This window comes from Saccoglossus kowalevskii, chromosome 4, assembly GCF_978046115.1.
Source record: "Saccoglossus kowalevskii chromosome 4, keSacKowa6.1, whole genome shotgun sequence".
NCBI classification, from domain to species: domain Eukaryota; kingdom Metazoa; phylum Hemichordata; class Enteropneusta; family Harrimaniidae; genus Saccoglossus; species Saccoglossus kowalevskii.
Genome location: NC_140644.1, coordinates 42,424,684 through 42,440,034, shown reverse-complemented (window position 1 = coordinate 42,440,034; position 15,351 = coordinate 42,424,684). Strand labels below are relative to the sequence as shown.

General features: G+C 36.6%; 1 protein-coding gene across 1 annotated transcript; it reads right to left on the bottom strand.

Annotated features, from left to right (window-relative positions):
- Positions 1-341: 341 nt before the first annotated feature.
- On the bottom strand, positions 342-15,264 carry LOC100376686 (uncharacterized). The gene is made up of 4 exons (XM_002739036.4): positions 15,146-15,264; positions 1,930-2,346; positions 950-1,072; positions 342-821 (listed from the first exon to the last, which is right to left on the bottom strand). Exons 1-4 carry the CDS (start codon positions 15,228-15,230, stop codon positions 349-351), a joined length of 1,098 nt encoding a protein of 365 aa, XP_002739082.1. The 5' UTR covers positions 15,231-15,264; the 3' UTR covers positions 342-348.
- Positions 15,265-15,351: the final 87 nt, after the last annotated feature.

The window sequence follows — 15,351 nt, the reverse complement described above, 5'->3', positions numbered from 1 at the left end:
TGAACATTAAAACCAATTTATTTCAAAACCACATAAAACAGGCTACCATTATCTAAAATTCGTAAAACAAGGTTACTGGAAACTTTTTATTCCCATAAATGCATTTGTCTTTAAACAGAAGTCCTACACAAATTGAACCACATGACATGTATTCATTTCTATTCACACTTTTCTGTCAGTATGGCTCCAAGTACCTACCCTAAACCCAATTGATTACCCAAGTTTACCATGGGACTACCAGCTTTTAAAATGGGTAGCCAAGAAGATTTCCAAGAAATATTTTAATTTAAGTCCTGTGATAATAAAAGCGACATAGAAATAATTGTCAGGAACCAGGGTAATTTGTTTTTAAACTTTCTGTGGCTCAACTGGCATATCAACTTGATCTTGTTGGGGGTTGTAAGCTACACCTTGTGGAGGATAAGCTGGTGGGGGCTGCTGAGGAGGGTAGCCACCTTGCTGGGGTGGGTAGCCGCCTTGCTGGGGTGGGTAGCCGCCTTGCTGGGGTGGGTAGCCGCCTTGCTGGGGTGGGTAGCCGCCTTGCTGGGGTGGGTAGCCACCTTGCTGGGGTGGGTAGCCACCTTGCTGGGGTGGGTTTGTACCTTGTACAACTGGGTAGGCACTTTGCTGAGTTGGGTAAGTTCCTGGTTTAGCAACAACTGTAGTGCCTGTATGGGTGGTTGTTGTACTCCTTCCTGCACGACAGCAGCAGCAAACTATGACAACAATGAAGATTACACAAACCAAGATAATGAGCACCACTACAACCACAACTATGATAAGTGTTAGCTTCACGGCACTAACAAATACATCTGCAATATCTGAAACAAAACATGGTAAAACTAATGTCATTTCTCAGTACAGGATTAGGATACGACTAATTACCACTGTATGTATTGCCGTCTTCCTAGTCCCTTTATAATACATTACTTTTTATAAGACTACTTACCACTGCATCCACCATCCTCTTCATAAGATTCATCAGATCCATCAGGACAGTTATTTAGGCCATCACATTTCACTTCAGAGGACAAGCAAGTATCATTATCCAAACACTTGAAACAAAAATCATCTATGAAACAAACAAATGCAACTAAAATTACACACACAATGTTGATATAGCGATACTATGTCTTATCCCAGAAAATATAGTACAAATGCGACTTGAGAATAGTAAAAAGAAGACCATCAGAGATGGTTGAATGTATCCTTGCACTCTGAGATAGCACTCTAGATACGAGAGTTTATATATGGACAAATGACCATATATGGATCAGATCACGTCAATGTTTTAAATAAAGCACTGGTTGAATGTCTGCAGTGCTGTAGCACTCCGGAATATATTTGTGCACTTTTGGTAAGGTCACATGACCATATATGGTCATTGAATATGTTGATCAGATGCTGGAAACCACTATACCCCCACCCCCAAAGCACTATGTTCTGTAGGATAATAACATACCCAACAGGCATGGTGATGGGAAGAAGATAAGGTATGATTTTTATTGGTAAAACGAATATACATGGTAATCTCAGATAATTATTATAATTCTCTCCGAGACAGATAGCAATCTTGAAGAAAACCTTACAAGCCAGCCGAGAATGGACAACATCCAAATGTTCAGAGACCAGCAGAAAAAATATATTTAAGCAATATGGTTCGTTTGTGAATAAATTTATTGCAGCATAGACCTCGTCACACTGGAAGGAACTGTGCATATGAATTCAGACTCCAACAGCCTGCCTTGTCACCAGAAACAAATTGTTTATTTGTTTTTACACAGCTCATAAACATAAACAAGAGATAAGCACAGATTTGTGTACAATTAACGATCGACACAAATTGGAATACTAAGCTTCGCCCTGTACCACGGGGCATAAATGTCGACCTTTAAACCTCACTGATCTTAGTAAATGACAGAAACTTACCAGCATCAGTTTGAACTGCAGAGTATATAATATTAAAATCAGCCGGTTTCTCAGCATAGTTACGACTTAGAACCAATGTTAAAGAATAGCTTGAAGACAAGATAGTTTGTGGCAGTTCTGTGGAGTAATAACTCGTTGTACACAAGCCATTCATAGGGGTCAACATTTGTTCATAAATGCTAGATCCATCATATACTTTCAAGCTGTGGTCACTACAGTCATCATCCATCGAATAAACATCAAACGTTTCAAATTTAAGTAGGACTTGTTCATACCACATAACCTCTAAAGTGACTGTACATTCATATACGTCTTCTGTATAGTAGTCCTCTCTGTAGGCCTTGATTATACCGCTGTTAGCATCAGAATAACTAATGGTCTTGCCACAATCATTCCAATATTCATTGGTCATTACAACTGCATCAGAAAATGAAAATAAATATTAAGAGGACTGGTGGGATTATTGCATGATATATGAACGATATCTGTGTGGTAGGCCGTGTGGTAGGCCGTATGAAGTTCAAGGTCTGGTTTCCATACTTGGCAACAGAAATGCCATATCTGAATTATTTTTAATGTTGCAAAATGCATGTGCAAATTACATTGTATATTAGATTATTATATGCAAATTACATTGTATATTAGATTATTATATGCAAATTACATTGTATATTCGATTATTATATGCAAATTACATTGCACGTTGGATTATTACATGCAAATTACATTGTATATTAGATAACATGCAAATTACATTGCATATTAGATTATCACATGCAAATTACATTGCATATTAGATTATTACATGCAAATTACATTGTATATTAGATTATTATATGCAAATTACATTGCATTCTGGATTATTACATGCAAATTACATTGTATATTAGATTATTACATGCAAATTACATTGTATATTAGATTATTACATGCAAATTACATTGTATATTGGATTATTATATGCAAATTACATTGTATATTAGATTATTATATGCAAATTACAGCTGCAATACATTCAGCAAGTGAGCACTGGCTGACCCGCTTTACCTTACACATGTCTTTTTCAAAGTACATGTACACAACTTTTCCATAATTTGAATAAATTTATTTTTACACAATGTTACTTCTTCTCATGGAAAAAAATGATAAAAAACATTGTTCACTTTGTTGGAAGCCGACTCGTATGAAGTAAGGCTACACCGATTTAATTTTATGGATGACATCCGCGCGCGCATTAGTTTTCGCCTGTTCTCAAAAAAAAAAAAAAAAAAATCTCTGACGACGAGTCTCTAAAGATCGGTTTTCTGTCCGGAACTTGCCGACTCGTATTGTCGCAAAGCGCCGACTCGTCGTAAAACTCGTTTTGGACTACCTCAAAACCAAACTCCACACAGTTAGATGCGCGTTACGTAAAGCGCAAAGACCTATGGGAAAGAGATTGCCTCAAAACATGCAAATTTTGCCATAAATGATCCAACATGGCGACCACACCACCAAAAAACGTGAGCATAAAAGTTCAGAGGTGAAACGGAGGGATTGTTGTAGACTGGTACGCAATTGACGTTGGCCAGGGAGACGTTTACACAGCTATATGAGAGGTCGGTAGCGGCAAGCGAGTTTCGCCCAGACAACTTTGAGAACATATTTTCCAGAGTGGCTGTCCCGCGTTTCTTCTGCAATGATGAGAGAAATGGGAGAGGAGTGGAGGTGTATGGTGGCCTAAAAGTCGGTCAGGCGACAAATCAGTTCGGTTGCTTTGTCCGCATTAAAGTCAACAAAACTGCAACGAAAGCAGCAGAAGCTCCTTGGCCGAAGTCCCCTTACGGGGTGAAGAAAAGTTTCTTTATTATTTTTTTTTCATTTTCTGATTCGGATAATTTGCTTGCACACACAGTCAGTAATATTTTGATCATATGATGCATTTTCATCAAGACACATGAACATAATTTTCTGCATCCAAATTTTTGTTGACTCTCTGTTGGTGTTTTTTTTTCAATATCGTGCCTCTTATAATTTGTTACATAGTTGAAGTAGTTCTAGAGCATTTGTGTCTACACTTAGTCTATCTGAAGTGTCACTTTAAAATCTGTAGTTTGAATGTCAAAGAAGTTAATTTCCAGGTTGCTGTTGACAAACTTATTGTTCATTTTTAATTTTTTTTTTTTTCAATACAACACAGTAAGTTTTTCTTTACTATTGAGTTGATGTGTATGCCTTTGGCAAAGCTAACATCTGCCTTATCCTCTTGCCTTTTCAAAATCAAAAGTGATGATACCTGTGACAGTAATACAGTACGAAATGTGTACATCAGCATGTGCCTCCTACAAATTAAGACTTGTTGTTTTTTTGATACACTGTGGTTAAATTCGTAATAATAGCTCCGTAGTCCTGTGCTTTTAGCAGCATTTTTTTGGGGGGGGGGGCCCAAATTTTTTTTTTTCGCCCCCTCGCATTAGTTTTGGGGTCTTCAGAGGATGTCATCCATAAAATTAAATCAGTGTGGCCTAAACAAATGATTTGTAATTCATCAAATCAAATTTCTTCTTGTTTTGAATACTGTAAGATGCTTTATTTAAGCTGCAATTAATTCACACTGAAAAGAATTTTTTTTTTGTATGGAGTTTATTTTTCACTTGTTTGTTGGTGAATATAAAATATATGTATATTTGCTGTATTATATTTTCATTAAATCATCAGTAGCACACTATCTTGATGTATTTTTAAGCAAAGTACATTACAGAGACTGCCTATACATTACCCATACTGCCTCACCAGGATGATATTAATGACATGCAACTACAGGAATGACATGTACACCAAGATGTATACACATGTATATAATTCATTGTACACACTATACTGCATCATTACAAAATGAACAAATCTGAGAGAGGTCCACATGTAGTACCTATATATGTAATATCAAAGCAATTGCACTTGAGGTTTTTAACAAGAAGTCGAAAATATCACTTTTTACCAAAAATGACAAAAATATTCACCAAAATTAGAGAATTGAAGATATCAACATGAAATGAACAAACCTAAGAGAGGTCTACCCAAGGTACATATACACCAAGTATCAAAGCATTCAGACTTGTAGTTTTCAAGAAGAAGTCGAAAAAGTAAAACATTGACACGGACGACGACGACGGACAATCACTCATATGATAAGCTCCGCTCGACAAAGTCGACAGCGGAGCTAAAAAAGAACAAAGGTGTAAATTCGACATTCAACACCAATCACCAAACAATTCAGAAACTTTTAGTCTTCGAAAATGAAAAAAATTAGCAGTGTGTAAGGGCTGTGTAATTTCCTGTTCATCCGACGCTTCGTTTTCATGTCACTGTCAAAATTATTGCTACTCTTTACTTAACAGGGACAACTGGTCTCTATAAAACGATAATCAGGATCGCAAAAAAAGTCAACTCATTTGAAACACTTGCCATCTCTCTCTCTCTTCTGAAATCTGCCTCGGTGATCATGGTCCGGATTCTATTTCTTTCAAAAGTGTTGCGCCAGGTTTATGTTGTCGGCGTTTCTCTTTAAACCTAGTTGTTTTTTTTCATGGACGAGGACAGTTTTTCCAAAAAAAAGAAGCTGAGGTTAAGTGGCTTTTGTCCACTGATGTCGCACTTTCGGATCGATTAGAAATGTGTGAATACTTACACTATGACTATATGTTTCACTGCAACTGCCCATAACACAACATCTAAAAACTCTCTCTCGAAAAAAATAAAATAAAATAGACAAAAAAAAAAGAAAAAAAAAAACGCCGACCGAAAAATGTATATCGTTTAAAAGTATATTGAATGACCAGTGTTATTACGGCTCAGGGGTACGACTTTTTGGCATTTGGTGGCGCACTTTCGGCGAGAGTTGGAAATCCGGAAACAGTCGACAGTTTCAGGATAGGTGGGCGTGGCTACATCACGAGAAATATCCCAAATTAACTTGGATACGAGTAATCATTTTCAGCAAAAAAATCAATAACTGCCCATTTCAGTGGGACACAGATCTAAAATGGGAAACGCGAGGGTGGGCATTGCACAGGCACTTTAAGCTCAAAATTGAAGGAAAGTAAACTTCCAATGATGTACTTGTTATCGTGATTTTTGAATTCATTACAATAGTCAGGTTGCCGACCCAGAAAAGCGTAAAAGTGCGTATGACTTGGGTTTGTTTGCTGAAATGTGTTCTACAGTATGTCTACTTCAAGATTCTGATGGGTGCCCAGTTGGCACCCTTGAGCATTTTTTCTAATTTGCATATATCCAAAATGGCTGCCAATTAGGATCGAGCATGTTATCAAGATGGAAATTTCAACTGCTGTATAATATGCAAATTGTGTATTGAGGCCCCCAAAATAAATATTTATCCCCCTGTTTGTTAAAATTATCATTTGCATAAATACCTCATTTGCATAAATCCAAAATGGACGCCAATGACGATCACACATGCTATTATGATGATATCTTCGCATCAAGATGGAAATTTCAACTGCTGTATATTATGCAAAGTGAGTATTGAGGCCTCCAGAATAAATATTAAGCCGCATGTTTGTTAAATTTACAATTTCCATAAATACTTCATTTGCATAAATCCAAAATGGCCGCAAATGAGAATCAAACAGGCGATATATTCATGACTATATTTAATTTTTGGCTGATCTGGAGGTTATTAATAAATCATCAGTAGCTGTTGTTTTTCAGTCTACTCTCATTCTGTGACAGCCAATCAGACTCACGCATTTCGCAGAGTGCGCGAGCAACAATGCATTCCTGTATGATCGCGTATGCAGTCTGTGAGATGCAGAGTTTATTTTTTATTTTTCAATTTAATGCCAAGATTCAATGAGTTTTTGCTGAAGTAAAGTTTTCCAATATTGAGGTAATAAACCTTTACATTTGTTTAAAGTGGCAGATTTTGCTCTGTTTCTGTATGATAAACTGGCGATAAACACAACTATGATGGGGTTCCTATGACCCCCCCCCCCCCAAAGTTCCAGTTTCTCGGCACAGACGACGATCGGTTGACCCTCAGTCACCTCTAATGGGTAAACCATTTTAAGTATATTGACCTCGTCATTTGTATTATTCCTTAATAAATATCACCAAACAGCCAATAAAATATTTATTATACAAAGTGTGTAAATAGTAATTATGTATTGAGCATGTGCCAGGAAGGGACTTGAACAACTTTAGCAGAATTCCAAGATGGCAATTCACATGTACAGTAAAATACAGTAAAGTAAAATAGCAATTCTGAGAAAAAAAAAACTTTCTTATTTGTATTCATCAATAAACACAGCTTCATAGGACTATAAAAACTTATCTAGAATCTGATATAACATGGTTTACTACAGTTATTGCTAACACTCGTGGTAACACTCCAGTACCTGAATGGTCTGGTTACCTGACTGGTATTACTAGCATGATTGTTCATGAGCCAGGACATTCAACAAGATTTTCATTTGGCCCATTGATAGATTCACCACCTTCCCATCCTGATACTGTGACAACAATCTTGTTTATTGAAGATTTCATGAAACAGAATGATGTACCGTACACTCATGTATCTGCCAATATGCAGCTGTACAAGGTAGTGATGCAGATTCAATGGTCTTTCCCTGACAAATGGAATAATCTCGTAGTGCGTCCTGGTGGTATGCACACACTGATGTCTTTCTATTGGTTGCATTGTTACTCTGAAGAATAATAGTGGCCTGGAGGCAATTCTTGGTGTGGCATTCAAGGGTGTTGTTCAGATGCTCAATGGAAAGGCATGGCCCAAGGCACTCCGAGGATTGAGGATGGTCACAGCAGCACTACTAGAACCATTGATTCTCACAGGAAAGTTTACTTTGGAAGACCTGGAAGATGAGTTTGACAGTGTTCGCAGTTCTTCACGTACAGGTCGCCTTTGGATAGACTGTCTGATTACACCTGTCATAATCCAGCACTTGTTCCTCTGTGCGGAAAGGGAGGGAGATTGGTTGCTCCATGTTTATTGTCTGCAGTGTATGTTGCCATAATTCTTTGCAGCAGGCCACTGGAATTATGCACGATATATTTTGTGGCACATTTGTGACATGTCTACATCATTACCAGAAGTGGTACAAGCTGCTTTCCTGAGAGGTGAACATGTTTGTCGACACCGTCGTGGAGTGTGGAATTCACTTTTCCTTGACCAATTTGGTGAACAAATCTACATACGATATGGAAAGGCCAAAGGAGGGTTAGTAGAAAAGACCCTTTCTGAAGAACAAGTAGCTGGTTGGATACTTTCTCACCCCCTATGCAATAGTCTATCTCTTGCTTGTGACAAAATGTATGATGAAGCGCTTGATGAAGAACATGGTATGGAACTAAATTCTCACAAAGAAGAGGGAAAAAGAAGGAAAGAACTAGATGCCTCCGACAGGAATTATTGCAGAACTAAAGCAGTACGGTAATCCTCTTACCACACAACTAGGCGATGCACTCATCAATATTGTTAGTGTCCGTGTTGCTCCAGATACTGTGAATGTAGATAACGCACTTGTCATTGGTCAGCAAATGGTTGCCGAATTCTCAGCAAAATTGCTGGAAGGATTTCATACTCCACTGAGAAAGAAAGTAATACCATGGAGACTATGAAGAAAAGCACTAAAATAGGAGATACTAATGTCTATGACATGGAAAAGTTGTATGCACGCCTGCTTGTTATCTCCCAGAAAAGAGACGTCCACCTGCCTGATCTTTTTCAGTACGAGCTCTCACCAGTATCTTCTTCAATCTTTGATGAACATGGAGATATGCGGAAAGGAGTGAAATCAGTTCTCGTGACAAAGTTGGCCGTGTTTGCTTCTACACATCTTTCACCTGTAGACATGGAAATAGTGGATGGAAATGAAGCTCTCTATCATACACCTTGGTCAAAATTGGGAACTGTAGAACAGTTCTCATAAAGCTTTTTCCAGCGTTTTAATAGACCATATGACATTTATGTAATTTTTGATAAATACATACCAAGCTCCACAAAGTCACATGAAAGAATGCGACGTGTGGGAGGAACATAAGGAGCATAACCTCACGAGAAATATGACACTACCTGCACGAGATGTTATCATGAAAAGTGATCACAACAAAACTCAATCAAATTGATTTGCAATACAGACTTCATTGGTGAGGAGCAGTGCTTGTTTGAACATGAAGAAGCAGATGTGAATATCATCAGTTATCTACTCATGTTCCATGACCAGAAAGATCATGTTCAAATATTTGCTGATGATACAGACATATTCGTGCTATTGGTGTACTATGTATAGAAGAACAGCATTTCAACTCAAGTTTCCATGAAAAAACAGGATGGAAGGGTAATTGACATTAATGCAAATTATTAAATTATGTATTAAATTTAGAAGACATGCGGTGATATTGTGCCTTTACATGCTGTGTCTGGGTGTGACACTGTATCATATTCCTTTGGAAAAGGCAACATGTGTTAACCTACTGCTCAAGAACAACCTAGGTCTTGGAGTTATGTGCGATCCAAATTCCACTGATGTTGAAATCATGAATGTGGGCATCAATTTCTTCACTCTTCTTTGTGGTGGAACATCAACTTAAGATTTTAACAATCTCAGATACCAGAACATCAGCAAGATGAAGGATCCTCCAAAAATCAAGTTCCTACCTCCAACACGTGTAGCTGCAGTACAACACATAAAACGAGCTCATCTGCAGACACTCATTTGGTGTGCAGCAGCACAGAGATATCCACCATCAGTTGATATATTACGCTATGACTGGAAACTTGAAGGGAACTGTATCCCTCACTCAATCTACGGACCTACCAAACTTGCTCCAACTGCTTTGTTGAAGGTAGTTGCATGTAACTGCAAATCACAGAACAGCTGCATCGATGCAGTTGCCAACTGGCTAGGCTTTCCTGTATATCGTATTGCAAATGTGAAGGCGAAAATAACTGCTGCAATGAGAACACTATTCCAACAACTATTGTTGAAGATTCAGATGTGGACTAGAATTAAGTTAGAGCAATTACGATTTCCCTATTTGATATTATTGTACATGTGGAATACTTTACATCGTGTTCAGTTGATTTTGTTATACGATATCATATTTTGTATAGGTAGCATAACTCTTCACCAGTTTCTCAGCTTTTATAATTATTTGATGCGGTGGTTAATCTGTGCTTTGAAAAATTGTGCATTTACGTCGATACTAAACATATTTTCAAGTGGATCTTTGGAATACAACTGCAGTGTCTCGATACACATTTAAAATTACTATTCATGTTTATAAAATTGTGGATATTAAGTCGACTTATGTTTTGTGGGAATGACTACCGCCATTAACACGATTGAGGTTACCAAATTTATGCTCAGATGGTATTGACATATTGTTCATTATCACAATATAAAATACGTGATTTAGATCATCGGGATTTTATTCAAATGAAAATATATATATATGTGCAAATAAAGAATTTAAATTGAAGAAAAATGAATAGGGTCAAATTGTATTCTCAGGACCCAATTTGCCATTATTAGCATGTTTCATCGTCTCTGGCATTCATTTTGGATTTATGCAAATGAGGTATTTATGCAAATGATAAATTTAACAAACATGCGAGTTAATATTTATTTTGAAGGCCTCAATACTCAATTTGCATATTATACAGCAGTTGAAATTTCCATCTTGATGCAGAGATATCTTCATAATAGCATGCGTGATCGTCATTGGCGTCCATTTTGGATTTATGCAAATTAGAAAAAATGCTCAAGGGTGCAAACTGGGCACCCATTAGAATTTTGAAGCAGACATACTGGAGAACACATTTCAGCCAAAAAACCTAAGTCATACGCACTTTTACGCTTTTCCCAAAAAACTGGAGCTGGCAACCTGACTACAACCAAGTCTACCCAACAGGAAGTTGAAAAGGACAGACAGTTAAAAATAAATCTGTTGTAAACTAAAATGATTTGACCTTTAAAGTACATAAAAATGATTAAATAAAACAAAACCTACAAACATGTTTAACTTTGACATTTAAACTCAGTAACTTGTCACTAAAATCTGCAATGGTTTCTGCAGCCATGATAAGAAAATAAAATATCCACAGGTCATTTGGCCACCTGTTTTTCTGAGCAAAACGATTATGAAACAAGCCATTGTTAATGACATAGTCCCCCCCCCTTGTAATTAAGGGAAATATTATTCATGTCTAAGATAAAGTAATAGGGCTGTAAAGTCTATCATCTTTTATCTGATCAGGAATTGAATTGTTATGGGCATGTATTGTATCATACACATATGCCTACAAGCCAGACTGCCATCACAAAATAAAGCTGTATCACCTTGGATACATGCGACACATGACATAATATCAATAAAAACTGCAGATAGGTGAAAAAATGGCTGCCAGACCATTTTTCATTTGACTGTGAAACTAATTTTCATGGACAAGAAAAAACAACATATTTCTAAAAAAACAAGATGGCTGCCAGTTGACCATCTTGGATTGAATCACCAAACCACTATATATGCACATGTCTCACATAAAGTACTAAGCAAAAGCCAAGATTAAACGCATTCAGTCCATAGGGTTCTGAAATACGTCTCCGAACAGACAGTAAAACAGAGACCAAATTATAAGTCTGTTTTCTAACTTGGTTCGAACATGGACTAATGAGCTATTTATCAGTAAAAAATGATTATTTTTTAGAGCTTCGTGTGCGATACACAACATACTGTATGTATTTCTGTATGGTAACTGCATTTTTATGTACACTGTCAGCACATGCTGCAATGAAAGCACATTGCATGAGTTCCCATATCACAATAAACCCAATTCTAAAGTACTTGGCACCACTTCCTCTTCAGACATCTATGTTGGCAAAAGCATGGAACTAAAAACCCAGGATGAAAGGCTATACAAAAGAAAACGACCCAAGTAGGAATAAAATCAGTCCTCTCTCCATTTTTAGCTCAAATCAGCTGTATATATGTTTAGACTAACAATAAGCATCAAGTCTAATTATTAATTAGTAACCAGCAAAATTTGAAGCTCTCGAACAATACATCTTTTTAATCTGATTGATCCTCATGATAAAGCAAACACATTTACTACGTTCACGTTACGGGATCTCGGCACGTGCCGAAATTTTTAATCCGTTGTGTTTGCAGAGGGATTACATCAGTTGCATTCACGTTATTCGGTACCCACTTAGGACTGACTCGGCTCGTGCCAAAATCACGCCCTCATTCGTCTGTTGGCCCAAACATATTGTGGAATTATATCCATTTATTGCTATGGTGTTTATTACGAGCCATCGTGCACATGAACGGCAAAGAAGATTTGAAACACAATTAGTTTTTTCACATCAATGTAGTATTGCAAGAAACTAGCGGTTCTAGCAGCACATACATATGTGTCGCTGACGACGGTTTGCATTCATTTCCTTTCATTACTACAGCATCCGAACATAAACCATGTATATCTGAATTTCCTGTCATCGTCATTTCATACTAGTATGAATCAACTTATGTTTTCTTAAATTTACCACCAAGGGCGTGATTTCGGCTCGTGTCGAGCGTTCAGACAGCAAATCTCGGCATATATCAAGATCGAGATAGAGTTCTTTTCGGCATGTGCCGACTCTAACGTGAACGCCACTTTTGACTACATTTTTTAATAATTCTATAACTATAGAATAAAAACAGATTTAGCTCACATGTAGACATCAACTTAAGGTTGCCTGAACAACTCTAACACACAACTGCCCTATACAGTAAAACTTTATTTTAAGTGTTTTTTTTAATTTCACTATTTCAATGCTAATGTCCCATGGCACCATGAAAGAGTATTCTTTTTTGTGTTACAGTGACATATTATGCAAAACTTATCCTAATATTTCTGAAAATCACTATTTTTAGAACAACTGCATTTTTGGCATTTTTTAAAACCCAGACTTTTGAAATAATTGAGGAAAACATAATGTATTCTATCATTCACAATACATGATTTGTTCAGCCTATGTCACCAGGCTACAATATGAGATATGGCATAATATCTGTGTCATGGGAACCTATAGTAAAAGCATTATATTATAATACTGTCAAAATACACCACTATCCACTGAAATTCAACCATTACTTTCGCAAAAATTAAGCTGGTGATCCCCAACTTTTTTAACTCGCTATCCTTATATTGCCCGGAAGTACAATTTATTGGAAAATGAATAAATTATGGGTATTTTTATTTTATGAGTAGGCTTCTACCTTAATACCAAACACTTCCACTCAGGAACATTCAAATTCCAGTCTTTGTTTTTTAGGTAATAATCATGGTTTATAAACCTACAAATAAATGATTGTAGCATCTTTGTTGATTTTAGACTCACAGAAGCCCCTTCCAAAACAACAGCAATAGTGGCCTACATTTATAATGATTACATATGCAATTGTCAAGATTTCCTAGAAAACTTGGACAGATTTGAGTGCAGAGAGGAAATAGCGATAGTTTCTTGTGATAAAAAACCTTGTCAATCGTTGTCATGTAACAGTGATGGTAATAAAACTACCCCTTGTTATCTTTTTATAAGCATTATACACTTAGCACAGTAATATCAGTTTACACCCTCAATTTGAAAAGCTAAACCTCTGTAAATTTGTAAAGTGTTCCTTAAGGCCCCCTTGCCCACTCTCTAATCCTAACCATGCCCCTCCATTACCCTCCCTCATTTCAGTTGTATAGACCTTTTCTTTGGGTCACTTATAAAACTTGTCTAAAATAAAAGAAACTTACAAGATCAACAATATTAATCAACTAACCAATGAATTTATTCAATCATGGAGAAAACAATTAAATAAAATAGAGAGGAACAAACTTAGAACATATAGAGAGAAAACACGTCTTGAAGTATTTTAAAATAAAAATTAATGAGTTGTCCAGAATGGAAAGCTTCATGAAAATAATGGGAAATAATATGGCTTTGTCATATTATTTAAAAAATACAATTTTCTAAAAGTTAAATGTGTAACTGTGGTCTGGGAGAACCTTGCTGTTGTTTAATCAATTTTTCAGAAATTTTGTAATTTTTGTTTCTTTCTTTTGTTGAATTTCAGTGTATTTTAATTTTAGTGTTTTAGTGCGTCTTATTTAATTTGTCTTTTGTAATCATTTTTTACCTTACTAAACCCACAGATGGTTAAGTTGCGTAATAAAGTTATTATTATAATTACTTTGTGGGGAATATTGAATTATTTCGGGGACTGGACTATTAGGGTTAGGTAAAAAATGTTTAAAGTGAGTGGACACCTATAAACCACAGTCACTTGGGGGCTGAAAATCAATAAATACTAATTTTTTTTTTAAAAATCATCCGCTATACGTATATAAATAAACAAGTTGTGAAACACGGCACCTAGTAAATCGACACCCTGGCGGTTTCAAATGTCGATTTCTTACCTTAAAATGCGGAACAAAAAGTGCATTAGTATTAGTAAATTAGTATTTATTGATTTTCAGCCCCCAAGTGACTGTGCTATAAACTAAGTGTAGGGGGACGGCCATAGAGTGGTTTGCGTCTCATTTGGGGTAGGATTCAGGTTGGGGGTGAAGGAACTCTTTCCAGTAATTCTGCACTTCGTGAAGGCATTTAATTTGGGAGGCAAAAAAAGGACATCTGAATGAAGTTCAATCAAGCATGGAGGTAATAAGAATTCTTATTACCATCAATCAAGCATGAGGTTCAAAACGTTCTTTGTTCTTCTCGTAAGTGATTACGACACGATTAATTAGCAGTTCCGCATATGCTAATTTCAGACTTTACCACCCGAGACGTAAAACCACAGCGCATTGTCAAACAAATGAAAACGTGCAACTGTTAATCCCCGTGTTTGCTACCAATGTAACAACATATGCGTAAATATTACGGATTATAAAAATACACGCACAATTAAATTTAAAAACATAAAAGATTGACGTTAAATGTATAAACATTTCAAATGAACCGACTAGATTACATGTTCGCTTTAGAGCATACACTAGGAGTCATTCGGGATTAAAAGTCAGGGAGTGGCAAAATGCGTTTAAATTCCACGATGAAGCTCGTTAGTAATTTCCGACACGAAAGTAACGGTGTTTGCCAAACTAAGAAACGCAGACTACATCCACCAACGCATAATATCTCATTCGGACATGTCGACTTACCTGTATTAAAAGATTTCACAACAGCACATCCACTCAAAAACAACATCAGTTTCGCGACATGAAACATGACTTTCCCCTTCGCCATCTTGAATGACGACAACTCAATCGAGGCCTGAGCAGTTAATAAGCTTGACGAAATATTGACAAATAGTAAGCCAGCTTGATGAAAGTGAGTGGGTTGAACCATTATGCTAAATGCACAGGTC